This window comes from Salmo salar, chromosome 19 (assembly GCF_965601325.2).
Source record: "Salmo salar chromosome 19, fSalSal1, whole genome shotgun sequence".
NCBI classification, from domain to species: domain Eukaryota; kingdom Metazoa; phylum Chordata; class Actinopteri; order Salmoniformes; family Salmonidae; genus Salmo; species Salmo salar.
In genome coordinates, this window is record NC_138309.1 from 29322585 (window position 1) to 29349762 (window position 27178).

Here is a 27178-nt window from a genome sequence, read left to right on the forward strand (position 1 = left end):
ACACCATACACCTGGTCAACCGTGTCAGCATGCATGCACCCGGCCCGCCACAGGAGTCGCTAGAGCCCGATGGAACAAAAAGGCTTTACAACGAAAGCAAAACATTAGATTATGTCAGCAGAGTACCCAGCCAGAAATAATCAGACACCCATTTTTCAAGCTAGCATAGAATGTCACATAAACCCAAATCACAGCTAAATGCAGCACTAACCTTTGATGATCTTCATCAGATGGCAATCTTAGGACATTATGTTATACAATACATGCATGTTTTGTTCAATCAAGTTCATATTTATATCAAAAACCAGCTTTTTACATTAGCATGTGACGTTCAGAACTAGCATACCCCCCGCAAACTTCCGGTGAATTTACTAAATTACTCACGATAAACGTTCACAAAAAACATAACAATTATTTTAAGAATTATAGATACAGAACTCCTCTATGCACTCGCTATGTCCGATTTTAAAATAGCTTTTCGGTGAAAGCACATTTTGCAATATTCTGAGTAGATAGCCCGGCATCACAGGGCTAGCTATTTAGACACCCACCAAGTTTAGCCCTCACCAAAGTCAGATTTACTATAAGAAAAATGTTATTACCTTTGCTGTTCTTCGTCAGAATGCACTCCCAGGACTTCTACTTCAATAACAAATGTTGGTTTGGTTCAAAATAATCCATAGTTATATCCAAATAGCGGCGTTTTGTTCGTGCGTTCAAGACACTATCCGAAAGGGTAAAGAAGGGTGACGCGCCCGACGCGTTTCGTGACCAAAAAATTCTAAATATTCCATTACCGTACTTCGAAGCATGTCAACCGCTGTTTAAAATCAATTTTTATGCCATTTTTCTCGTAAAAAAAGCGATAATATTCCGACCGGGAAATCGTGTTTTAGTACAAAGAGAAAATAAAAACATGGAGTCGCCCCGTGCACGCGCCTCAGTCTGATGGTCCTCTGATCGACCACTTACCATAGGCGCTAATGTGTTTCAGCCAGCGGCTGGAATTACATCATTCAGCTTTTTCCCGGGTTCTGAGAGCCTATGGGAGCCGTAGGAAGTGTCACGTTACAGCAAAGATCCTAAGTTTTCAATAAACAGAGCCAAGAAGCCCAAGGAATGGTCAGAGAGGGCACTTCCTGTACAGAATCTTCTCAGGTTTTTGCCTGCCATATGAGTTCTATTATACTCACAGACACCATTCAAATAGATTTAGAAACTTTAGGGTGTTTTCTATCCAAAGCCAATAATTATATGCATATTTTAGTTTCTGGGCAGTAGTAATAACCAGATTAAATCGGGTACGTTTTTTATCCGGCCGTGTAAATACTGCCCCCTAGCCCTAACAGGATAATCTCCCTGTGACGCTCCCCTCTCCTTGTTCATTCTGCTCCATCTAGTACGCGCCATTGGTTCCAAAGAGCCATTTGTCACAAGGACAATCACAATGTGACTTCTACTGTCAAATCGTAGGCCAGAGAGCTGGTTTGGGACAAGGGGCAAACACTGTTCTCTATAGGCCAGGCCAGTTTGACCAAAGAAATGTGTCTGCGTCCCAAATGGTACCGCATTCCCTATACAGTGCATTCGGAAAGTATTCAGACCCCTTGACTTTTCCCACATTTTGTTACGTTACAGCCTTATTCTAAAATGGATTACATTGTTTTTTTTCACTCATCAATCTACACACATATCCCATTATGACAAAGTAAAAACAGGTTTTTAGAATTATTTTTGGAAATGTATTAAAAATCTAAAACAAAAATTTGATATTTACATAAGTATTCAGACACTTTACTCAGTACTTTGTTGAAGCACCTTTGGCAGCGATTACACAGTCTTCTTCGGTATGACGCTACAAGTTTGAAACACCTGTATTTGGGGAGTTTCTCCCATTCTTCATTGCAGATCCTCTCAAGCTCTGTCAGGTTGGATGGGGAGCGTCGCTGCACAGATATTTTCAGGTCTCTCCAGAGATGTTCGATCGGGTTCAAGTCTGAGCTCTGGCTGGGCCACTCAAGGACATTCAAAGACTTGTCCCGAAGCCACTCCTGCATTGTCTTGGCTGTGTGCTTAGGGTCGTTGTCCTGTTGGAAGGTGAATCTTTGCCCCAGTCTGAGGCCTTGATGCTTTGGAGCAGGTTTTCATCAAGGATCTCTCTGTACTATGCTCCGTTCATCTTTCCCTTGATCCTGATTAGTCTCTCAATCCCTGCCGCTGAAAAATATCCCCACAGCATGATGCTGCCACCACCATGCTTCACCGTAGAGACGGTGCCAGGTTTCCTCCACAAGTGACCCTTGGCATTCAGGCCAAATAGTTCAATCTTTGTTTCATCAAACCAGAGAATCTTGTTTCTCATGGTCTGAGAGTCCTTTATGTGCCTTTTGGCAAACTCCAAGCGGGCTGTCATGTGTCTTTTACTGAGGAGTGGCTTCCCTCTGACCACTCTACCATAAAGGCCTGATTGGTATAGTGCTGCAGAGATGGTTGCCCTTCTGGAAGGTTTCCCCATCTCCACAGAGGAACTCTGGAGCTCTGTCAGAGTGACCATCGGGTTCTTGGTCACCTCCCTGACCAAGGCCCTTCTCCCCCAATTGCTCAGTTTGGCCGGACGGCCAGCTCTAGGAAGAGTCTTGGTGGTTCCAAACCTCTTCCATTTAAGGATGATGGAGGCCAATGTGTTCTTGGGAAACTTCAACGCCGCAGGAATGTTTTGGTACCCTTCCCCAGATCTGTGCCTCAACACAATCCTGTCTCAGAGATCTACGGTCAATATCTTATGGCTTGGTTTTTGCTCTGACATGCACGGTCAACTGTGGGACCTTATATAGACAGGTGTGTGCCTTTCCAAATCATGTCCGATCAATTGAATTTACCACAGGTGGACTCCAATCAAGTTGTAAAAATATCTCAAGGATGATCAATCGAAGCAGGATGCACCTGAGCTCAGTCCCATAGCAAAGGTTCTGAATACTTATGTAAATAATGTATTTAAGTTTTTTCTTTGTAATAAATGTGCTACAATTTCTAAAAACCTGTTTTCACTTTTTCATTTTGCTGTATTTTTTTTATTTAATCTATTTTAGAATAAGGCTGTAACGTAACAAAACGTGCAAAAAAAGGAAGGGGTCTGAATACTTTCCGAATGCACTGTAACAGTACGTACGGATAACCTCCAGTGATGCTTTCACATCTACTGTAATCAATCAATATATATTAATCCCCTATCTGGACTGGGTAAACCTTTTTAGAGCTCACTCGTCAGAATTAAACACGGCACATTCTTTCCTCGATGCGTTGATAAATCACGTCAATGCTTCATTCTGTGGCAGGTGTCACTGTTTTGATGGAGGAGCATCATTGCAGGCAGAGACCTCTCCACCTTTCGGAGGCAATGGGAGGAGGGTAGAGGAGGGGGGAGGAAGAGGGGGGTAATTTCACGTTCTATCAGAGAAGTGATCATCACTCACTCTCTGGTGACACAGTGACCATGACAAATAGCTGAGGGTCGTGATACGCCGCTCTGCAACACAATCTGTACTATCTGAATAAGAACACATGCAAATGAATACCGTTGTGAGAGTGCAGAGTATCTTTCAGGGACATGGACCTAACAGGTACTATACTATACCACTTGAGGCCACTAGTTACAGTGGAAGTTGGAAGTTTACATACACCTTAGCCAAATACATTTAAACTCAGTTTTTCACATTTCCTGACATTTAATCTGAGAAAAACTTCCCTGTCTTAAGTCAGTTAGGATCACCACTTGATTTTAAGAATGTGAAACGTGAGAATAATTGTAGAGAGAATGGGTCAGAAGTTTACATAAAGTCAATTAGTATTTGGTAGCAATGCCTTTAAATTGTTTAACTTGGGTCAAACGTTTCAGGTAGCCTTCCACAAGCTTCCCACAATAAGTTGTGTGAATTTTGGCCCATTCCTCCAGACAGAGCTGGTGTAACTGAGTCAGGTTTGTAGGTCTCCTTGCTCGCACAAACTTTTTCAGATCTGCGCACAAATTTTCAATAGGATTGAGGTCAGGGCTTTGTGATGCCCATTCCAATACCTTGACTTTGTTGTCCTTGAGCCATTTTGCCACAACTTTGGAAGTATGCTTGGGGTCATTGTCCATTTGGAAGACCCATTTGCGACCAAGCTTTAAATTCCTGACTGATGTCTTGAGATGTTGCGTCAATATATCCACATAATTTTCCTCCCTCATGATGCCATCTATTTTGTGAAGTGCACTAGTCCCTCTTGCAGCAAAGCACCCACACAACATGATGCTGCCACCCCCGTGCTTCACGGTTGGGATGGTGTTCTTCGGCTTGCAAGCCTCCCCTTTTTCCTCCAAACATAACGATGGTCATTATGGCCAAACTGTTTTATTTTTGTTTCATCAGACCAGAGGACATTTCTCCAAAAAGTACGATCTTTGTCCCCATGTGCAGTTGCAAACCATAGTCTGGCTTTTTTTCTGGCGGTTTTGGAGCAGTGGCATCTTTCTTGCTAAGCGGCCTTTCAGGTTATGTCGATATAGGACTCGTTTTACTGTGGCTATAGATACTTTTGTACCTGTTTCCTCCAGCATGTTCACAAGGTCCTTTGCTGTTGTTCTGGGATTGATTTGCACTTTTCGCACCAAAGTACGTTCATCACTAGGAGACAGAACGCATCCCCTTCCTGAGCGGTATGAGGGCTGCGTGGTCCCATGGTGTTTATACTTGCGTACTATTGTTTGTACAGATGAACGTGGTACCTTCAGGCATTTGGAAATTGTTCCCAAGGATGACACCAACTTGTGGAGGTCTACAATTTTTTTCCCATGATGTCAAGCAAAGAGGCACTGAGTTTGAAGGTAGGCCTTGAAATACATCCACATGTACACCTCCAATTGACTCAATTTATGTCAATTATCCTATCAGAAGCTTCTAAAGCAATGACATAATTTTCTGGAATTTTCCAAGCTGTTTAAAGGCACAGTCAACTTAGTGTATGTAAACTTCTGACCCACTGGAATTGTGATACAGTGAATTATAAGTAAAATAATCTGTCTGTGTGTCACGCCCTGACCTTAGAGTGACGTTTTATTTCTCTATTTGGTTAGGTCAGGGTGTGATGTGCGGTGGGCATTCTATGTTGTTTATTTCTTTGTTTTTGGCCGAGTATGGTTCCTAATCAGAGGCAGCTGTCTATCGTTGTCTCTGATTGGGAATCATACTTAGGCAGCCCTTTTCCCACCTGTGATTGTGGGATCTTGTTTTTGTGTAGCTGCCTGTGAGCAGCCAAGAACGTCATGCGTCATGTTTTGGTTTTCTTCTGTTTGGTTTTCATCTTCATTAAAAGATGTGGAATTCCATGCACGCTGCGCCTTGGTTTATTTATTTTCGGGAGTTTGAAGACAGTGAACGTGACACTGTAAACAATTGTTGGAAATATTACTTGTCTCATGCACAAAGTAGATGTCCTAACCGACTTGCCAAGACTATAGTTTGTTAACAAGAAATTTGTGGAGTGGTTGAAAGACGAGTTTTAAATAATGACCAAAACCTAAGTGTATGTAAACTTCCGACTTCAACTGTATAAATACTACAAGCTGCCACAGGTTTAATGAAAATACCAGCACACCACTATTTATCAGAAATGCAAAGTAATGATTCACAGCGATAAAAAAATACAAGGACACAGAGGATTCAGATTCAAGGATGTCATTGTCTATTATTCTGAGGAAAGTACAAAGCGACTTGGCAGGTCTCGGTCAATGTCTGTCCTGCAGACATTCTCAATCAATCACTGATAATGCATCCCAAATGGCACCCTCTTCCCTATACAGTACACTACTTTTGACATGATCCCATGGGGCTCTGGTCAAAAATGTTGCACTATATCGGGAATATGGTGCCATTTCGGACGCACAAATCCTGAAACAGCAGGTGCCTAAAGATAAAAACTGCCCTGCTTGTAACAGAGGGCACTGTTCTCTAATGCTTCCTCTCCTGACAGGACAGAGGAAGGAAGGAGAATATGCAGGCATCCATCTTACATTTTGCACTCAGATAAACCAAACAAGGTTACTCCTGCATATATTTCCCTGATTCTATGCTGTTCATGGGCCTGAATGACCATACTATTAACATAGAAACAATCTACTCTAATACTGCAACAGAAACAAAACATTTTCTATTTTAATTTTGTCTCCTAGATAGCTTAGTACCTATTCACAATGGTGACCCCGTCATTCAGGGCAGAGCCTGTTTTGAGACCCACATTTTTAGCAAAAAAATGAAATAAGAAGGCCAGCATCCCGGAGTCGCCTCTTCACTGTTGACGTTAAGACTGGTGTTTTACGGGTACTATTTAATGAAACTGACAGTTGAGGACTTGTGAGGCGTCTGTTTCTCAAACTAGACACTCTAATGTTCTTGTCCTCTTGCTCAGTTGTTCACTGGGGCCTCCCACTCCTCTTCCTATTCTGGTTAGAGCCAGTTTGCGCTGTTCTGTGAAGGGAGTAGTACACAGCATTGTACGAGATCTTCAGTTTCTTGGCAATTTCTCGCATGGAATAGCCTTCATTTCTCAGAACAAGAATAGACTGATGAGTTTCAGAAGAAAGTTGTTTGTTTCTGGACATTTTGACCCTGTAATCGAACCCACAAATGCTGATGCTCCAGATACTGAACTAGTCTAAAGAAGGCCAGTTTTATTGCTTCTTTAATCAACACAATAGTTTTCAGCTGTGCTAACATAATTGCAAAATAATTTTCTAATGATCAATTAGCCTTTTAAAATGATAAACTTGGATTAGCTAACACAACGTGCCATTGGAACAAAGGAGTGATGGTTGCTGATAATGGGCCTCTGTAAGCCTATGTAGAAATAAGCCGTTTCCAGCTACAATAGTCATTTACAACATTAACAATGTCTACACTGTATTTCTGATAAATGTAATGTTATTTTAATATACAAAAAATGTGCTTTTCTTTCAAAAACAAGGACATTTCTAAGTGACCCCAAACTTTTAAACGGTAGTGTATGTATACTGTAGCTGAGAAAGTAATACTAAGTGCATGTTGTGTAGTAAGCTGTTAGTAGACCATGTGCCTCACCCTAATCATTTGGTCTATTTTAACCAACTCGGTATTGTAAACACATTGTTTGTGGCCAGTGTGTGCTTGTTTGGCTACTGTTTTGTACAGCTTTGACAGTGCTACTGATAGCAGTGGTGGCGCGTGGCTTGCACGTGCAAATTCATCATACACAACATTCTAAAATAGAATTGTGTTATTTGACGTGTCAAATTAAAAGCATATTTAATGGGTCAAATAGTGTTATTTCACATGTATCTGTTTTGACACGCAAAGACCCAAACGGCGTTCAATGTGCCTCACCCTAATAATTTGGTCTATTTTCACCTCTTAATTTCGCCTACTGTTCTAACTTGGTGGTGCACATGTAGCCTATAACCTGTTTTAGAGAAATGTAATCATTGAATATTGTAAGATCTTTCATTGTCTGCTTATATATCTCCTCACTATATGTTTCCGGTCACAACTTGCAGACTTGTTTACGCTGCTGTGCGTTTTTGTTGCCGATCTTACTTTGATACCTGACGGTTTTTTACTTTTTCATTACCGTATATTTTTACTTTTTCCCTCACTCAACTTTTTTCATTCAACTTTTTCACCCCGGAGGTTTTATCTGGACATGGTTCGTCAGGACTTCAAACAGCCGAAGCTCAGTAACATTAACATGATGCCTTCTAATTGCAGTCGTTGTACTTATAATATACAGGAGAACGATCGCCTTACGGCAAGGATAGCTGTGCTGCAAGCCCAGCTTCAGACGCGATCGTTAGGCAAGGGTAATTTCAGTGTAGGAAAGGATGAAACAGCGTCTGTGCCACCAGTAAGTACAGATAGTAACGTTAGTATAAACCCCCTCGCACGGTCCCCGCAGCCGGACATCTTTCTCATGGCTTCTGGAGGGAAACGCTGTAGGAATGCTCAACCGGTGTCGCTTATTCAGCCGACAGAAACTTTCAACCGGTTCTCCCCATTAAGCGAGTCGGAGTCGGAGGCCGAGACTTCTCTGGTCTCTAATCCTCCCGTTGTGGGGTCTGAGACGCCGACGGCTCCCACCATTAGCTCTGACAAATTGAAAACCCTAGTCATTGGCGACTCCATTACCCGCAGTATTAGACTTAAAACTAATCATCCAGCGATCATACACTGTTTACCAGGGGGCAGGGCTACCGACGTTAAGGCTAATCTAAAGACGGTGCTGGCTAAAGCTAAAACTGGCGAGTGTAGAGAGTATAGAGATATTGTTATCCACGTCGGCACCAACGATGTTAGGATGAAACAGTCAGAGGTCACCAAGCGCAACATAGCTTCAGCGTGTAAATCAGCTAGAAAGACATTTACATTTACGATAGCAAATTTCAATTTACAAAAAAAAAACAACAATGACGTTTTCGTCTTTTGAGCTTCTAGTCATGAAATCTATGCAGCCTACTCACTCACTTTTTATAGCTACTGTTTATAGGCCTCCTGGGCCATATGCAGTGTTCCTCACTGAGTTCCCTGAATTCCTATCGGATCTTGTAGTCATAGCAGATAATATTCTAATTTTTGGTGACTTTAACATTCACATGGAAAAGTCCACAGACCCACTCCAAAAGGCTTTCGGAGCCATCATCAACTCAGTGGGTTTTGTCCAACATGTCTCTGGACCTACTCACTGCCACAGTCATACTCTGGACCTAGTTTTGTCCCATGGAATAAATGTTGTGGATCTAAATGTTTTTCCTCATAATCCTGGACTATCGGACCACCATTTTATTACGTTTGCAATTGCAACAAATAATCTGCTCAGACCCCAACCAAGGAGCATTAAAAGTCGTGCTATAAATTCTCAGACAACCCAAAGATTCCTTGATGCCCTTCCAGACTGCCTCTGCCTACCCAAGGACGTCAGAGGACAAAAATCAGTTAACCACCTAACCGAGGAACTCAATTTAACCTTGCGCAATACCCTAGATGCAGTTGCACCCCTAAAAACTAAAAACATCTGTCATAAGAAACTAGCTCCCTGGTATACAGAAAATACACGAGCTCTGAAGCAAGCTTCCAGAAAATTGGAACGGAAATGGCGCCACACCAAACTGGAAGTCTTCCGACTAGCTTGGAAAGACAGTACCGTGCAGTATCGAAGAGCCCTTACTGCTGCTCGATCATCCTATTTTTCCAACTTAATTGAGGAAAATAAGAACAATCCGAAATTTCTTTTTGATACTGTCGCAAAGCTAACTAAAAAGCAGCCTTCGCAAATGGAGGATGGCTTTCACTTCAGCAGTAATAAATTTATGAACTTCTTTGAGGAAAAGATCATGATCATTAGAAAGCAAATTACAGACTCCTCTTTAAATCTGGGTATTCCTCCAAAGCTCCATTGTCCTGAGTCTGCACAACTCTGCCAGGACCTAGGATCAAGGGAGATACTAAAGTGTTTTAGTACTATATCTCTTGACGCAATGATGAAAATAATCATGGCCTCCAAACCCTCAAGCTGCATACTGGACCCTATTCCAACTAAACTACTGAAAGAGCTGCTTCCTGTGCTTGGCCCTCCTATGTTGAACATAATAAACGGCTCTCTATCCACCGGATGTGTACCAAGCTCACTAAAAGTGGCAGTAATAAAGCCTCTCTTGAAAAAGCCGAATCTTGATCCAGAAATTATAAAAAACTATCGGCCTATATCGAATCTTCCATTCCTTTCCAAAATTTTAGAAAAAGCTGTTGCACAGCAACTGACTGCCTTCCTGAAGACAAACAATGTATACGAAACGCTTCAGTCTGGTTTTAGACCCCATCATAGCACTGAGACTGCACTTGTGAAGGTGGTAAATGACCTTTTAATGACGTCAGACCGAGGCTCTGCATCTGTCCTCGTGCTCCTAGATCTTAGTGCCGCTTTTGATACCATCGATCACCACATTCTTTTGGAGAGATTGGAAACCCAAATTGGTCTACATGGACAAGTTCTGGCCTGGTTTAGATCTTATCTGTCGGAAAGATATCAGTTTGTCTCTGTGAATGGTTTGTCCTCTGACAAATCAATTGTAAATTTCGGTGTTCCTCAAGGTTCCGTTTTAGTACCACTATTGTTTTCACTATATATTTTACCTCTTGGGGATGTCATTCGAAAACATAATGTTAAATTTCACTGCTATGCGGACGACACACAGCTGTACATTTCAATGAAACATGGTGAAGCCCCAAAATTGCCCTCGCTAGAAGCCTGTGTTTCAGACATAAAGAAGTGGATGGCTGCAAACTTTCTACTTTTAAACTCGGACAAAACAGAGATGCTTGTTCTAGGTCCCAAGAAACAAAGAGATCTTCTGTTGAATCTGACAATTAATCTGGATGGTTGTACAGTCGTCTCAAATAAAACTGTGAAGGACCTCGGCGTTACTCTGGACCCTGATCTCTCTTTTGAAGAACATATCAAGACTGTTTCAAGGACAGCTTTTTTCCATCTACGTAACATTGCAAAAATCAGAAATTTTCTGTCCAAAAATGACGCAGAAAAATTAATCCATGCTTTTGTTACTTCTAGGCTGGACTACTGCAATGCTCTACTTTCCGGCTACCCGGATAAAGCACTAAATAAACTTCAGTTAGTGCTAAATACGGCTGCTAGAATCCTGACTAGAACCAAAAAATTTGATCATATTACTCCAGTGTTAGCCTCCCTACACTGGCTTCCTGTTAAGGCAAGGGCTGATTTCAAGGTTTTACTGCTAACCTACAAAGCATTACATGGGCTTGCTCCTACCTATCTTTCCGATTTGGTCCTGCCGTACATACCTACACGTACGCTATGGTCACAAGACGCAGGCCTCCTAATTGTCCCTAGAATTTCTAAGCAAACGGCTGGAGGTAGGGCTTTCTCCTATAGAGCTCCATTTTTATGGAATGGTCTGCCTACCAATGTGAGAGACGCAGACTCAGTCTCAACCTTTAAGTCTTTACTGAAGACTTATCTCTTCAGTAGGTCCTATGATTAAGTATAGTCTGGCCCAGGAGTGTGAAGGTGAACGGAAAGGCTGGAGCAACGAACCGCCCTTGCTGTCTCTGCCTTGCCGGTTCCCCTCTTTCCACTGGGATTCTCTGCCTCTAACCCTTTTACAGAGGCTGAGTCACTGGCCTACTGGTGTTCTTCCATGCCGTCCATGGGAGGGGTGCGTCACTTGAGTGGGTTGAGTCACTGACGTGGTCTTCCTGTCTGGGTTGGCGCCCCCCCCCCCTTGGGTTGTGCCATGGCGGAGATCGTTGTGGGCTATACTCGGCCTTGTCTTAGGACGGTAAGTTGGTGGTTGGAGACATCCCTCTAGTGGTGTGGGGGCTGTGCTTTGGCAAAGTGGGTGGGGTTATATCCTGCCTGTTTGGCCCTGTCCGGGGGTATCATCGGATGGGGCCACAGTGTCTTCTGATCCCTCCTGTCTCAGCCTCCAGTATTTATGCTGCAGTAGTTTATGTGTCGGGGGGCTAGGGTCAGTCTGTTACATCTGGAGTATTTCTCTTGTCTTATCCGGTGTCCTGTGTGTATTTAAATATGCTCTCTCTAATTCTCTCTTTCTCTCTTTCTGTCTTTCTCTCGGAGGACCTGAGCCCTAGGACCATGCCTCAGGACTACCTGGTATGATGACTCCTTGCTGTCCCCAGTCCACCTGGCCGTGCTGCTGCTCCAGTTTCAACTGTTCTGCCTGCGGCTATGGAACCCTGACCTGTTCACCGGACGTGCTTGTTGCACCCTCGACAACTACTATGATTATTATTATTTGACCATGCTGGTCATTTATGAACATTTTAACATTTTAACATTTTGACCATGTTCTGTTATAATATCCACCCTGCACAGCCAGAAGAGGACTGGCCACCCCTCATAGCCTGGTTCCTCTCTAGGTTTCTTCCTAGGTTTTTGGCCTTTCTAGGGAGTTTTTCCTAGGGAGTTTTTCCTAGCCACCGTGCTTCTTTCACATGCTTTGCTTGCTGTTTGGGGTTTTAGGCTGGGTTTCTGTACAGCACTTTGAGAATATCAGCTGATGTACGAAGGGCTATATAAAAATAAATGTGTTTGTTTGTTTGTTTGTTGTTTGTTTGTTTGTTGTTTGTTGTTTGTTTGTTTGTTTGTTTGTTGTTTGTTTGTTTGTTGTTGTTGGTTGTTTGTTGTTTGTTGTTTGTTGTTTGTTTGTTTGTTTGTTTGTTGTTGTTTGTTTGTTTGTTTGTTTGTTTGTTTGTTGTTTGTGTTTGTTGTTATATACACCCTTTATTTATCCTACAGTTTTGACTTGGTGTACAGCGACTACACTGTAAGAATGGCCCATGTTCTGAATTCTGTCGCTGTACATTTCAAATGTGCTGAACAAATAGTTATATTGACTACGTCCATCGTCGCTCGCTCATTAATGTCTTAATCAAAATTACGGATTGCCTCTTATCCGCTTGTAGTCCTCTTATGCCATAGTTTGTACATTTCAATTGTCAGTAGAAACCACATTTGTTTAAGCAAGTCAACCATATCAGCTATGTTTTTTTAAAGCCAGTAAATGAGGCTGAATGAACTGTTCACTGCCAGACATAGTTCCGCTGATGTAGCAGTGCTAAGGTGTTGGGACTGCTGTTGGGACAGCTTTACGTAGGCCCTAACAGTTTGTGGGCACCGTTTGCCACCGTTATAGTGCAATTAATGTATTGTTTAGTGTTGTGTAGTGGCTTTTCTGGCATCCATCCCACATTTTTGTATAATGTAAATGTAATGTAATGTAAATTTTTGGTTTGTTTGCCCCACCAAGACATAAATGTTAAAATGGCCACTGCCTATTCATATAACTTCAACTCTAAGGATAGGTCAAACATGCATGCAAACACTGACTGACAGTCATTAGCTCATAGTCATGATGGATATATTACTCTCTTTATTTCTTACCACCTGGTGGCAGTCTTGCTGTTCTGTGCCGGTAGCTTAAACTGTCAGAGGAGCCAAGTGAAATGATGTGCTACCATAAACCGGCTTTCAGCACCCAGCCCATCTGTCCTTCCCTAAGCCATTTATTTAGTATTCATGTGCTTTTAAAACAAATGGTTATTCTGTTATTATGATAAAAACATAAGCACTGCATATGTAACAAACAAGAAGCATCATGCTCGAGTCAGTTGTCTTTGGCTCATAGATCACAAAAAATAAGTACAGTTGGAGACTTTGGTACATTCTCTCCACATTTGGTGTATCCCTAAACATTGTCAGCAGGGCTCAGGTCTATAAGGTTGTCAGTGGCCTGAACAGAGGTGACTAGGTTACTCCATGCCCTGTCTGTGTCCCTGGTATCCATTACATAAAACCCCGTGGGCTTGCCAGATCTGATAAGGAAAACAGCCAATACGTCGCTTACGTAACCCCTTCCCCTCATTAACGGGAGAAAACATAATCTGGCGGATGAAAAGAAAATAAAAAAGTCTGTAATCAAGATAACGAAAAAGGGGTTTCCTGCGACCACACCACACCCTGCCTTTTAGACACCCCACCAACACTACCTCCACTCCTATCCATATGGAGAGAGGGTCAGCATCCCAAATGGCATCCTATTCCCTACTTAGATAGTGCACAAATTATTACCAGGGCCCATAGGGTGCATCATAGTGCACTATATAGGGCACTTTGTAGGTTATAGGATGAAATTTGGGATGCAACCTTAGAATCATTCCATTTTGGACGAACACAGGGCCTAAAATCTCAAACAAATTAGACTGCGATGCCCTTCAAGCTTTTATCCCTGCAATTATACAGTATCAGTTACCATCCCCTCAATGACATTCAGCTCAGTTCCACTTTATTTATGGAATCCATGATGCAGTTTAGTCCTATAGAAACTACTCCTTCTTCCCCCAGAGCTGGGCTGTGAGTTAAAACAGATAGTGACCACACCACCACTACTCCCACTGCTGACTGAGTGATCCAGACCGCCACTGCTCTCAACTTCCTCCATCCTATACTGTAAATCCCATGGGCAGTAAGAGTCAGAGGGCACCTCTTTCTTTCTTTCTTTCTTTGCCCTCTCGCTCTTCTCTCTCTCTCTCTCTCTCTCTCTCTCTCTCTCTCTCCCACTGTCAATTCAATTCAAAAGGGGCTTTATTGGCATGGGAAACATATGTTTACCAATGATATATACACTAGATGACTGCCAGGGGCACTGTTTTCAAGCCAAGGCGCCTCCATGTTGGTACTCCTCCTCTGTTGTAAAATAGATTTTTGAAGCTATAGAAATGCATTTATTAATGTCTACATTAGTTTATGCCACATTTATTATATTACAGACACCTTAATGCATACGTTTAAATTATATGTGAGCTAAACATAACATGTTTTCTATAGAAATCCTTAAAGTATATTTTTTAAGAGTTCTAATGTTACTGTCCCCTCTACAACAGCAAAAAAACTGAAATATGTGTAACTTTGTCCCTGAAACATTTAATTGAAATACTGTAGAATTCCATTTATTCTGAAGAGTTCCAATATGGCCGACCGGCGGCTTCAAAGCCTCTTATTGGCCAATACATAGCATCAGAAATCTAGTGTTTATATACATCATTGATTGTTTATTTCGCCTGCTTTGGCAATGTAAACAAACAAAATTGAGAAGAAAAAAATAACTACAATAAAAAAAACTATTTGAAATTAACAGTAAACATTGAACTCAAAAAGATAAAGACATTTGAAATGTTATTTTATCAGCGGTGTAAAGTGTTTGAACAATGTGCAAATAGTTGAAGTACGAATAGTAAGGAAATATAAATAAAACAGATAAATATTGGTGGTAATTACAATGTTGTTTGTGCTCCATGATTGCTCTTTTCTCTGTCTCTCCTCTTATTTCACCCACTCTCTCTGTCTGCCCTCTCTCTGTGTAAACATTTGTAAAGGAATACTGTTCTTACAGAAGCAGTTTGACTGCAGGAACGAGAGTTGAGAGCGGTAATGGATGGTACAGTAACCCTGATGAGCCTCCAATATACTGAACACTGAACACTCACCCACATGAATGCTGGGATTGAGTCACCATTGCAACAGGTGTGGTGTTGAGGGAGATGGGAGAAGAGTAGAAGGCACTCAACCAATGTCAGACAAGTCACAAACCAAAATAATATGAGCATTTGGAAGGAATAGGAGAGACTCCCCACTTAGCACACAATGGTTGAATCAACGTTGTTTTAGAGCTGGGCGATATGGATAAAAATCCATATCGCAATAAATTGACCAATGTTTTTGGCTCTAGAGACATTTTTTTCCAGCACCAAGTAAGACAGCTGAGATGGTAAATAAGCTACACTGAAATTTTCCATACGCACAAAAAGCTTATTTCTCAAAAATGTTGCACAAATGTATTTAGATCTCTGATAGTGACCATTTCTCCTTTGCCAAGATAATGCATCCACCTGAAAGGTGTGGCATATCAAGAAGCTGTGGATAATAAAAGGCCACTCTAAAATGTGCAGTTTTGTCACACAACACTATGCCACAGATGTCTCAAGTTTTGAGGGAGCATGCAATTGGCATGCAGACTGCAAGAATGTCCAACAGAGCTATTGCCAGAGAACTGAATGTTCATTTCTCTACCATAAGCTGCCTCCAATGTCGTTTTAGAGAATTTGGCAGTATGTCCAAGCGGCCTCACAACCGCAGACCACGTGTAACCACGCCTGCCCAGGACCTCCACTGCCCAGGACCTCATCTGTGGGATCGTCTAAGACCAGCCACTCGGACAGCTGATGAAACTGAGCAGTATTTCTGTCTGTAATAGAGTTCTTTTGTGGGGAAAAACTCATTCTGATTGGCTGGGCCTGACTCCCAAGTGGGTGGGCATATGCCCTCCCAGGCCCACCAATGGCTGCGCCCCTGCCCAGTCATGTGAAATCCATAGATTAGGGCCTAATGAATTTATTTCAATTGACGGATTTCCTTCAATTAACCCTAACTCAGTAAAATCATTGAAATTGTTGCATGTTGCATTTATATTTTTGTTCATAATAAATGAAAAACAGTACTGGTTGATTACTTTTTCAAATCCAATGTATTTTCCACGTCAGGGCCTGTTCCAGGCATAAGTGACAAAAGCAGGGGTCGCTTAGAATACACTAGGTGCAATTTCGAAGTTTGGTTGTGAATCAGCAGTTTTTCTCTTGTTATGTCCGTCACTGACAGTCCCTCAATTAGCCATGTCAGCTAACAATTTTTTGATTGGTAGTTAGTCTAGCCAGCTTTCTAAACTTGTAGTAATCATGGCCGAATACCGACCGGGCACGCAGGGCACATGCCCTGCATGACCTCCAGGTGGCCCCCCTCCAGGTGGCCCCCCATGATTTTGACAGTCATTCTCACTCAGATATCATATTTATATGGCATAAATCACAAAATGTACCTCAACTATTATTATAGTCTTAAAAAGATATCTCATTTCAATATGTATACATTTGGGGCTGGACATGGTGAGGGTCCTGATAACAAAGAGTGAAGATGATTAGACAATAAAAAAAAATGTCTGAGAATATAAAAAAGAACTTGACAGCTTGATGAATAGGCTAGTGAAACATCACATTTTCCTCCTCATATTTGAAACCCAGTTCCCAGTATGGTGTTAGTTTAAAGTTTTAAACACTGCAGCCTCATACTTGTGTGAGAAGTGAAAATAATCATGTCCAACAAGATGGAGAGAGTGAGGAGAAGGGAAAGAAGGTCAGCTTAACCACTGTTATGATAAAACAATTCAAAACGGTGTATTTATGTTAGTTCCTAACAGTGTTCCTGGAATGGCTGCTATTCCTGGTGTCCTCTTCCAGCAAACATCTAAAAGGGGATACTATGTCTGCTCTGCGCTGTGCCCGTCTGATCGTGTTAGAACCTTTCCCCCCCTCTCTGTTTTTTTTATTTCGCTCTCTACTTTTCTCTCGCTCCCCATCCTACTTGCTACATCATGTCTGGGTATCTCTCTCAGTAGTGTCAGATATACTGTAGTTGCTTGTCTGACCCTCGTACTGAACAACATTCCTGCCTCTCTCTTTTTTCTTTTTCTCTCTCCTACTTTTCTTTCTTCTTCCCTATCCTAATTTCCACGTAAATCCTGGTATCTCCTGCAGTGTTGTGTCTCAGATGTAAGTTACTGTAGTTGCTCTCAGTCTACTTGAGTTTAGCCATGATGACTCAGAGATGTTAAAGGGGGGTGGGCCTAATGAGCCTGTTGGAATACCCAGGGGGACTGTGGGAATGGACATGTGACAGCTTCACAGGACCAGTCTTCCGGGGGGTCGAGGGGGAAGGGCATGACATATCACTGCAGAGAAGACCTTCATCACCACCCCCTAATCTACCCAGCAGGTCCTCACTGATCAGCTGTCAGTGCAATATAAACACATGGAAAAAGCAAATGCGAACATCTCGTAGCCTCAATTCAAACACCTTTTCTGTCTGAGCGAAAGGAGGTGGCAATTCCACAGCGTGCCATATTGGTCCGATCCACTTCGATTGGCAACAAAGAGGAGGCGATCTTAATCTCCTCCAAAAAAGGCAGAAATATTTCGGCAGAGGCGCCTATCCTTAACCCGGTCTCTCCCACTCTGTCCCTGCAGGTCTGCTGCTCAACAAAGACCAGACACCGTGAGTGCTTCACATACACACTGTGTAGCTCAGAGGGTCTGCTTTATAACAGGCCACAGTGTCAGCAGCCACTCTTAAGCACTTTGACTGCTAAGCTAAAGAGCCGCCTGCAGTTCACAGAGACCACTAACATACTGAACCCAAGCTATGTTTATAACGGGGCTTTCATTGCAACATGCATTGATTTATATCAATGACTTTGCATTTTTTGCTCTTACGCCAGTCTGAACATACTGGCTATGTATAAACCATAGAAATAGAATGTTCTAATGACAGTATATGCTGTAAACATCCAGTGCAGACATGATGTCATAAGTGTCCGATGAACGGTTATTGAATCATATATGCCTTGAGATATCATCACATTCATTCCATTAAGGTTACACTCACGGCCCATCTCTAACACAGTCACAGTCAGATCACTCTCACACCACACACTTTCACTTCAGCTCAGATTCTCACTGCTAACAATTGAAATCACTGCCTTCACAGAAAAGTATAGACCTCCAAGATACCCAGGTGGTAAACGCCTTGTAAATGGAATGTGTCTTCCCTTTAGATAAGCTGAACACAGTGTGCTACAGCTCCCCATACCTGTCGCACAAAGCTGTTGGTTGTTGCATCTGAAGAGGTGCTGCCGTCTGATCCTTTGAATCTGCCTTTTCTCCGTGCTCCTTTTCCATGTGACTTTAGCAGAAGGAGAAAACAGAAAAATAACATGAAAGGACCTTTATCAGCAGGTAACACAGTAGAACCTAGACAACAAAGACATATTGGGAATTAATTGTTAATAGAGTGCGTTGAGCAAAGATTCTGGTGACGTTGAGACTGGTGTTCTGCGGGTACTATTTAATGAAGCAGCCAGTTGAGCACTTGTGAGCCGTCTGTTTCTCAAACTAGACACTCTAATGTACTTGTCCTATTGCCCAGTTGTGCACCGGGGCCTCCCACTCCTCTTCCTATTCTGGTTAGAGACAGTTTGCGCTGTTCTATGAAGGGAGTAGTACACAGCGTTGTATGAGATCTTCAGTTTCTTGGCAATTTCTCGCATGGAATAGCCTTCATTTCTCAGAACAAGAATAGACTGACAAGTTTCAGAAGAAAGTTATTTGTTTCTGGACATTTTGAGCCCGTAATCGAACCCACAAATGCTGATGCTCCAGATTTTCAACTAGTCTAAAGAAGGCCAGTTTTATTGCTTTTTTAATCAGAAAAACAGTTTCAGCTGTGCTAACATAATTGCAAAAGGGTTTTCTAATGATCAATTAGCCTTTTAAAATTATAAATTTAGATGAGCTAACACAACATGCCATTGGAACACAGGAGTGGTGATTGCTGAAAATGGGCCTCTGTACACCTACAGTATGTAGATAGATATTCCATTTAAAAAATCTGTCGTTTCCAGCTACAATAGTCATTTACAACATTAACAATGTCTACACTGTATTTCTGATAAATGTTATGTTATTTTAATGGACCAAAAAATTAGCTTTTCTTTAAAAAAACAAGGACATTTCTAAGTGACCCCAAACGTTTGAACAGTAGTTTACATATTACCTCAATTACCTCGACTAACCTGTGCCCCTGCACATTGACTCTGTACCGGTACCCCCTGTATATAGCCTTGCTACTGTTATTTTACCGTTGCTCTTTAATTATTTGTTATGTTTATTTTGTTACTTAAAACGTATTTTTCTTAACTACATTGTTGGTTAAGGGCTTGTAAAATAAGCATTTCACTGTTGTATTCGGCACATCTCACAAATACAATTTGATTTGACTTATCGGGAATATACAGTGCTGTATTACAGGGATGAGGTGCTCATGTTGTTAGTAGCAACTGAAAAACACCCAACCATCCAAAGCTGCTTTTTTTCATTCTCACCCATTCCCCCAGGACATGTAAAAGGATGAATATAAAAATAAAGCTATTCTGTTGGTTACTTAGAAACCGGGTATGTATGCTCGTCCCAGGTGTGCCTCATTGCGCGAGAGGCAAGCTGAGCCGGGCATGCTCCTTTTAAAAGAGTAGTAGTCATTGAATATTCTGAATTGAATTCACTACATTCATAAAGAGACAGGCAAGTAGAAATAGTGCAGCTTCCAGTAGGCTACTTCCAGCAATTTGCTCTTTCAGTAAATCAAAACCAAGGCTATTATACCGTGTACTGTAATGTAATAAAATTACACCATGTCATTGGACCACTGACCTGGTCAAGACCATCTATTTACTTAATCAAAGCATGGCTGGGAGACAAACCTCAGCTTAGCTGTGAATCAACACCAACCCCTAGGCTACTGTAGCAGACTAAACGGCACTCCATGATGAAGGAAGGTTCTGATGAACTTCACCAACGGCATGGAGCCGAAACCAGGCTTTGTGGAATCTAGCTCCGCCTACATCGATAGCCCAAAAAATGTCAATTATGAAACGGCAACCTTGTAACTATATTTGTCCTCTGTAGTCGCAGTGCCTTTCTTTGTTTGCTGAAAGACATACTTTTTCAATAAACATTAATTAAATACCACCACTGACTGTTTCCTTGTTGAGATTCAATGAGATGCCACCTTAGTGCAACAGCAGTAAGCAAACAGTCGGTGGTTGTCTTTGAATAATGTTTATTGAAAAAGTATGGGTTTCAGCAAAAAAAGAAAGGCAAGCAACTACAGAGGATAAACATAGGTACAAGGTGAGCGTTTCATAATTTACATTTTTTGAAGTATTGACCTAAGGCAAATCGATGTAGTCAGAGCTAGATTCCACAAAGCCTCGTCTTGGCTCCACACCGTTGGTAAAGTTCATCATAAACTTCCTTCACCATGGAGTGGAGTTTAGTCTGCTAAGACTACTGTAGCCTACTGGACTGGCCTTGCAAACATCTACATATTTACTGACGCAAAAAATGTATTTCTAATTTAATAAACCAGTTGGCCATATAGGGTTCACCAGGTAAAATAATCAGGCAGCTGCAATTCAATTGACTTTAACTAAATACAAGTTGTCCAAATTACAGTTATAACTGTGTAACACGCCTGAAACAACTGTAACCTAACTGTTCACATTACAGATAAACATTCGTCCTAATTAGCAGGTTATACCACCTGACATAACGCAGACTCCACCAACTTCCGGTTGGAGTTTACTTTATGGCGTTACATTTGTCGCCAAGACGAGAGAAATTGAAATTAGGTATTTGCTGCTATTTATTACCATACACATGCGAACTAGGCATAGAAATAACAAAATACAACAACTGTGCATACTTGTAGTCCAGGGTTTTCGAGCGAATCCATGTGTCTGTCCAAAAGTGAGTGCGTATTTTGCAAGTTATTATGGACCATTTGACATCCAACCGTTGGTCTATCGTTGAGATAGAAAATACACCTTTTCAAGGTTCGGTGGTCATGCGTGACTCCCGATCTCTTCAAAATTTAGAGCCGATTTTTGTTTGACACGAAGTAACGTCCAGATTAATAGAAATAGTTGTGTGAAAGAGACTTTGGTGGCGCAGAAGTGAAGTGACTCGCTCCTATTTTTCTCAGCCTCTGCTTTTCAGTCTTAAATTGAGTCGGACCACAATCGGGAAGGCTTGGGAAGGAGGAGCAGTTTGCGTAAAAAGCTTTTTCCTAAAGGATTTGTTTCCTCCGCTTAGGTACACAAATAAAATATGACTGCATGTCATTCAAAAGCTAAGTCCCTTTACCGAGTCTCTGCCCCTCACTCCCACGTTATCTCACAGGCAGTGTTTCCCCCCAACTGATAATAGCTGCTGGAAGCAGGTAAACTCGCGCATATCCAGCAAAGGCACAGGCATAGCCTAAGCATTGTCTCAATTTACGGTAAGTATGACTAATCATAGCTGCTGGAGTTTTTAGTATAACAATAGTTAGTTTTATGATGGGGTTGAAACTAAAGGAGGAGTTTTATGCTGGGGTTGAAACCAAAGGGGATTGATAGGTGTGTTTGTAGACTAATAGATCTTGTTGACCAGACACTTCCGCCAATGGACAATTACACTGAACAAAAAGGTAAATGAAAAATGTAAAGGATTGGTCCCATGTTTCATGAGCTAAAATAAAAGATCACAGAAATTTTCCATGTGCACAAAAAACGTATTTCTCTCAAATATTGTGCACAAATGTGTTTACATGTTAGTGAGCATTTCTTATTTGCCAAAATAATCCATTCTCCTAACAGGTGTGGCATATCAAGAAGTTGATTAAACAGCATGGTCATTACACAGATGCACCTTGTGCTGGGGACAATAAAAGGCCACTCTAATATGTGCAGTTTTTTAGATACTTTTGAATTTGGCGCTCTGATTTTCCACTGGCTGTTGTCAAAATCAATCCCGTTAACTGGATAAGAACGGGAAGGGGTCCCCTAGAGGTTAGACAATTGCAACGTGAAACATGGTCTTTTGCCTGCTAATGCCTGCAATGCAGTGAAGAAAACGATATGACAACAATAACGTCTAATGTAACTGGCCCCTCTAACAGTACAACTGGCCCCAGCTTGGCCCCCCCAGTTGAAATGGTCTAAAACCGCCACTGATTAGACCAAGCAGGGTGGTTGTAGGCATTTGCATATTACAGCATATTACTGAATACTTGGTGTTTTATATCTACACTATATATACATAAGTATGTGGACACCCCTTCAAATGAGTGGATTTGGCTATTTCAGCCAAACCAGTTGCTGACAGGTGTATAAAATCGAGCACACGGCCATGCAATCTCTATAGACAAACATTTTCAGTAGAATGGGCCGTACTGAAGAGCTCCGTGACTTTCAACGTGGCACCGTCATAGGATGCCACCTTTCCAACAAGTCAGTTCGAGACATTTCTGCCCTGCTAGAGCTTCCCCGGTCAAATCAAATCAAATGTATTTATAAAGCCCTTCTTACATCAGCTGATGTCACAAAGTGCTGTACAGAAACCCCGCCTAAAACCCCAAACAGCAAGCAATGCAGGTGTAGAAGCACGGTGGCTAGGAAAAACTCCCTAGAAAGGCCAGAACCTAGGAAAAAACCTAGAGAGGAACCAGGCTATGAGGGGTGGCCAGTCCTCTTCTGGCTGTGCCAGGTGGAGATTATAACACGGGGGGCCAGCACAGAAAAAAAAATTATAATAATTAAATGAAATGTATGCATTCACTACTGTAAGTCGCTCTGGATAAGAGCGTCTGCTAAATGACTAAAATGTAAAATGTAACATGGCCAAGATGTTGAAATGTTTATAGATGACCAGCAGGGTCAAATAATCATAATCACAGTGGTTGTCGAGGGTGCAACAGGTCAGTACCTCAGGAGTAAATGTCAGTTGGCTTTTCATAGCCGATCATTCAGAGTATCTCTACCACTCCTGCTGTCTCTAGAGAGTTAAAAACAGCATGTCTGGAACAGGTAGCACGTCCGGTGAACAGGTTAGGGTTCCATAGCTGCAGGCAGAACAGTTGAAAATGGAGCAGCAGCATAGCCAGGTGGACTGGGGACAGCAATTAGTCATCAGGCCAGGTAGTCCTGAGGCATGGTCCTAGGGCTCAGGTCCTCCAAAAGAGAGAAAGAAAGAGAGAAAGAAAAAAAGAGAGAGAAAGAGAGAGAGAATTAGAGAGAGCATACTTAAATTCACACAGGATACTGGATAAGACAGGATAAATAGTTCAGATATAACAGACTGATTGTCACGTCCTGACCAGTAGAGGGTGTAGTTGGATCAGGACGTGGCAGAAGAGAAGTGTGTGTTTTCATTGTTTCGTTTATTTTGGCCGCGGGACTTCCAATCAGGCACAGCTGTAGAGGGTTGTGGCTGATTGGGAGTCATACATAAGTAGCCAACTTTTCATTTGGGGGTTGTGGGTAATTGTTATTGTTACAGTGTTTGCACCTGACAGGACTGTGTTGGCTGTCAGTTTATTGTTTTTGTAATTGTATAGTGTTCCGTTTTCATTAAATATATCATGAACACTAACTCCGCTGCATTTTGGTCCACTCTCTCTAAAGACAGCCGTTACACTGATCCTAGCCCCCTGACATATAAACTACTGCAGCATAAATACTGGAGGCCCCGGTCAACTGTAAGTGCTGTTATTGTGAAGTGGAAACGTCTAGGAGCTACAACCTCTCAGCTGTGAAGTGGTAGGCCACATAAGTTCACAGAACGGGACCGCCGAGTGCTGAAGCGCATAACCCGTAAAAATTGTCTGTCCTCGGTTCCAACACTCACTACCGAGTTCCAAACTGCCTCTGGAAGCAACGTCAGCTTCATGAAATGGGTTTCCATAGCCGAGCAGCCGCACACAAGCCTAAGCTCACCATGGGCAATGCCAAGCGTTGGCTGGAGTGGTGTAAAGCTTGCCGTCATTAGACTCTGGAGCAGTGGAAACGCGTTCTCTGGAGTGATGAATCACGCTTCAACATCTTGCAGGGTTTGGCTGGTAGGGATGTTCTTGTCCCATCGCGCACTAGTGACTCCTGTAGCGGGCCGGGCGCAGTGCACGCTGACACTGTCGCCAGGTGTACGGTGTTTCCTCCAACACGTTGGTGCTGCTGGCTTCCGTGTTAAGAGGGCATTGTGTCAAGAAGCAGTGTTGGCTTGGCTGGGTTGTGTTTTGGAGGATGCACGGCTCACAACCTTTGCCTCTCCCGAATCCGTACGGGAGTTGCAGCGATGGGACAAGACTGTAACTATCAATAAAATACCACAGAATTGGGAAGACAAAGGGGTATAATATATATTTTTATAAATAAAAATAATTATTAAAAAAAAACAGTAGATTTGCCCAAAAGGAAAGTAGAGTCTATCATGTCAGATATCCATATACAGGGCAGGCGCGTGGATGAACAAAACAACAAAATTGGCCATCTGGAAACAGGTGTAAACTTAACAAGATGAACTGGATCAGCTAGAAAATAGGGAGAGACAAGATAATATGAGAATGTTGTCCTCACCGGAGGATGAGGAAAAAGGGGACCTTTCCAGCCACGTGATCAAGCTGATATCGGAGGAGCTTGGCGTAGATGTGTCGCCAGAGGATCTGGAGCGATGCCCTTGCATGGTAATCTTTAAACTGTGGAACTATCAGAGCAAAGTCAACATTCTGAGGGCACAGGGGGGAAAGGAGATCAAGGGCCAGGACCAGTCATTCGATTTGTTCAGGACCTGTCTGCCAGACTGAGAAAAAAACACCAGCAATTAATTTCGATCAGACAGTCACTGGAGGAAAAAGGAATCAAGTCTCAAGTCCGATTCCCGGCAGTATTGTGGGTATGGAAGGGAACACAGAGAATGGAGTTCACAAGCGCTGATGAATCCCTAAGCAAGCTGCAGGAAACATTTCCAGTTGAAAGAGAGCCCAGTGCCCTGAGGAGAGGCAGATGTGGAAAAAACTTATAAGCACACTAGGCTACATATACTGATGCCCAAATTCAGCTTATCGTACATTTAGACAATACTCCTTCCCCCACAATACAATGTAGACTCTATTGTCCCTAAGTAACTGTTTTTCTCTATAAAGTAAAGATCGAATTTGCCGATGCCAATGAGATACATGGACACTGAAAAAACTATTTAAAAGAGGAATTATATACAAAAATATACAACACTGCAGAGCTCCCCCTGTCCTCTACTGTTGCCCCATCTACTGTTGCTAGCCCCAATTCTGACTTGTACTCTATCTGTTTCACTGATTTCTGCTCTCGTAAAAGCCTGGGTTTTCTGCACGTTAACCTCACTAGGGTAGGGGGCACTATTTTCACCTCCGGATGAAAAGCGTGCCCAAATTAAACTGCCTGCTACTCAGGCCCAGAAGATAGGATATGCATGTAATTAGTAGATTTAGATAGAAAACACTCCAGTTTCTAAAACTGTTATAATGTCTGTGAGTATAACAGAACTGAAATGGCAGGCGAAAACCTGAGGAAAATCCATCCAGGAAGTGCCATTACTTTGAAATGGCTGTTTTTCCAATGAAAGCCTATCCGGCATTTAAAGGGATAGGACCCAGATTCCGTTCCCTATGGCTTCCACTAGTTGTGAACAGTCTTTAGACATTGTTTCAGGATTTTATTCTGAAAAATTAGGGAGAATGACTACATTGAGTGAGTGGATCCTGGGATGTCCTCAGAGCCGGTTACTGCGCGCGACTGAGAGCTCGCCTTTCTTGTTTTTCTTTTATATTGATGACGCTATTGTCCGGTTGAAATACTATTGATTATTTAGGCTAAAAACAACCTGAGGATTGATTATAAACATCGTTTGACATGTTTCTACGAACTTTACGGATCCTATTTTGAATTTTCGTCTGCCTCTTGTGACCGCATTTGAGCCATTGGATTACTGAACAAAACACGCCAACAAAATGGAGGTTTTGGATATAAAGAGGGACTTTATCGAACAAAACGAACATTTATTGTGTAACATGGAGTCTTGTGAGTGCAACCATATGAAGATCATCAAAGGTAAGTGATTAATTTTATTGCTATTTCTGACTTTCGTGACTAATCTACTTCTCTGGTAACTGTACGTAATGTTTTGTGTGCTGAGCGCTGTCCTCAGATAATTGCATAGTTTGCTTTCGCCGTAAAGCCTTTTTGAAATCTGACACGGCGGCTGGATTAACAAGAAGTTAAGCTTTATTTTGATGTATAACACATATATTTTCAAGAATGTCAAATATGTGAATTGTGTATTTTTGAATTTCGTGCTCTGCAATTTCACTGGATGTTGGCCAGGTGAGACGCTACTGTCCCACACCCCCTAGAGCGGTTAACACTAGAAACGTATTACCTAAAATGAATCAATTGTAAGTGTGGGTTCACAGCTCCAATCCAGATGTGTTGGTCATTACTAAGACATGGTTAAGAAAGAGTGTTCTGAACACTGATGTTAACCTTTATTGTTATAACCCTTTTCGGGCAAGACAGATCTTCCAAAGGTGGGGGAGTGGTTATCTTTACCAAGGATCACCTTCAGTGCTCGGTCGTCTCCACCAAGTCTGTCCCCAAACAATTTGATTTGCTGGTTTTAAGCATTAAACTTTCAAATAGCTCTTCGTTGACTGTTGCTGGGTCTTATTGTCCTCCATCAGTACCCTACCTGACCAAAGGTCTGTCATGGCCCCTTATACTAAGTCTGAATTTGTCATGCTAGGTGACCTAAACTGGGACATGCTTAAACCACCTGACCAAGTCCTAAAGCAATGGGACTCCCTAAATCTTTCTCAGATTATTACCAATCCCACAAGGTATGACTCCCAGACACACAGAAAAGGCTACTCTTCTCGATGTTATCCTCACAAATAATCAGTTGTGGCTGATTTGCGTGATGTATTGCTATCTCTACCTTTTTGCCCTTTGTGCTGTTGTCTGTGCCCAAGAATGTTTGTACCCTGTTTTGTGCTGTTACTATGTTGTGTTGCTACCATGTTGGTGTCATGTTGTGTTGCTACCATGCTG

General features: G+C 42.1%; 1 protein-coding gene across 4 annotated transcripts in view; it reads right to left on the reverse strand.

Annotated features, from left to right (window-relative positions):
- Positions 1–21534, reverse strand: part of LOC106578706 (voltage-dependent L-type calcium channel subunit beta-1) — a 155583-nt gene extending 134049 nt beyond the window's left edge. For 2 of the 4 annotated variants that reach the window (XM_014157831.3, XM_014157825.3), the window contains exons 1-2: positions 20986–21534; positions 18316–18408 (exon numbers count right to left, since the gene is read on the reverse strand). In XM_014157831.3, the coding sequence (XP_014013306.1) occupies positions 18316–18408; positions 20986–21063 (171 nt within the window). In that variant the 5' untranslated portion in view covers positions 21064–21534. The remainder of the gene's footprint in view (positions 1–18315; positions 18409–20985) is intronic. The other 2 variants (XM_014157824.3, XM_014157830.3) reach the window with 2 other exon arrangements.
- Positions 21535–27178: the final 5644 nt, after the last annotated feature.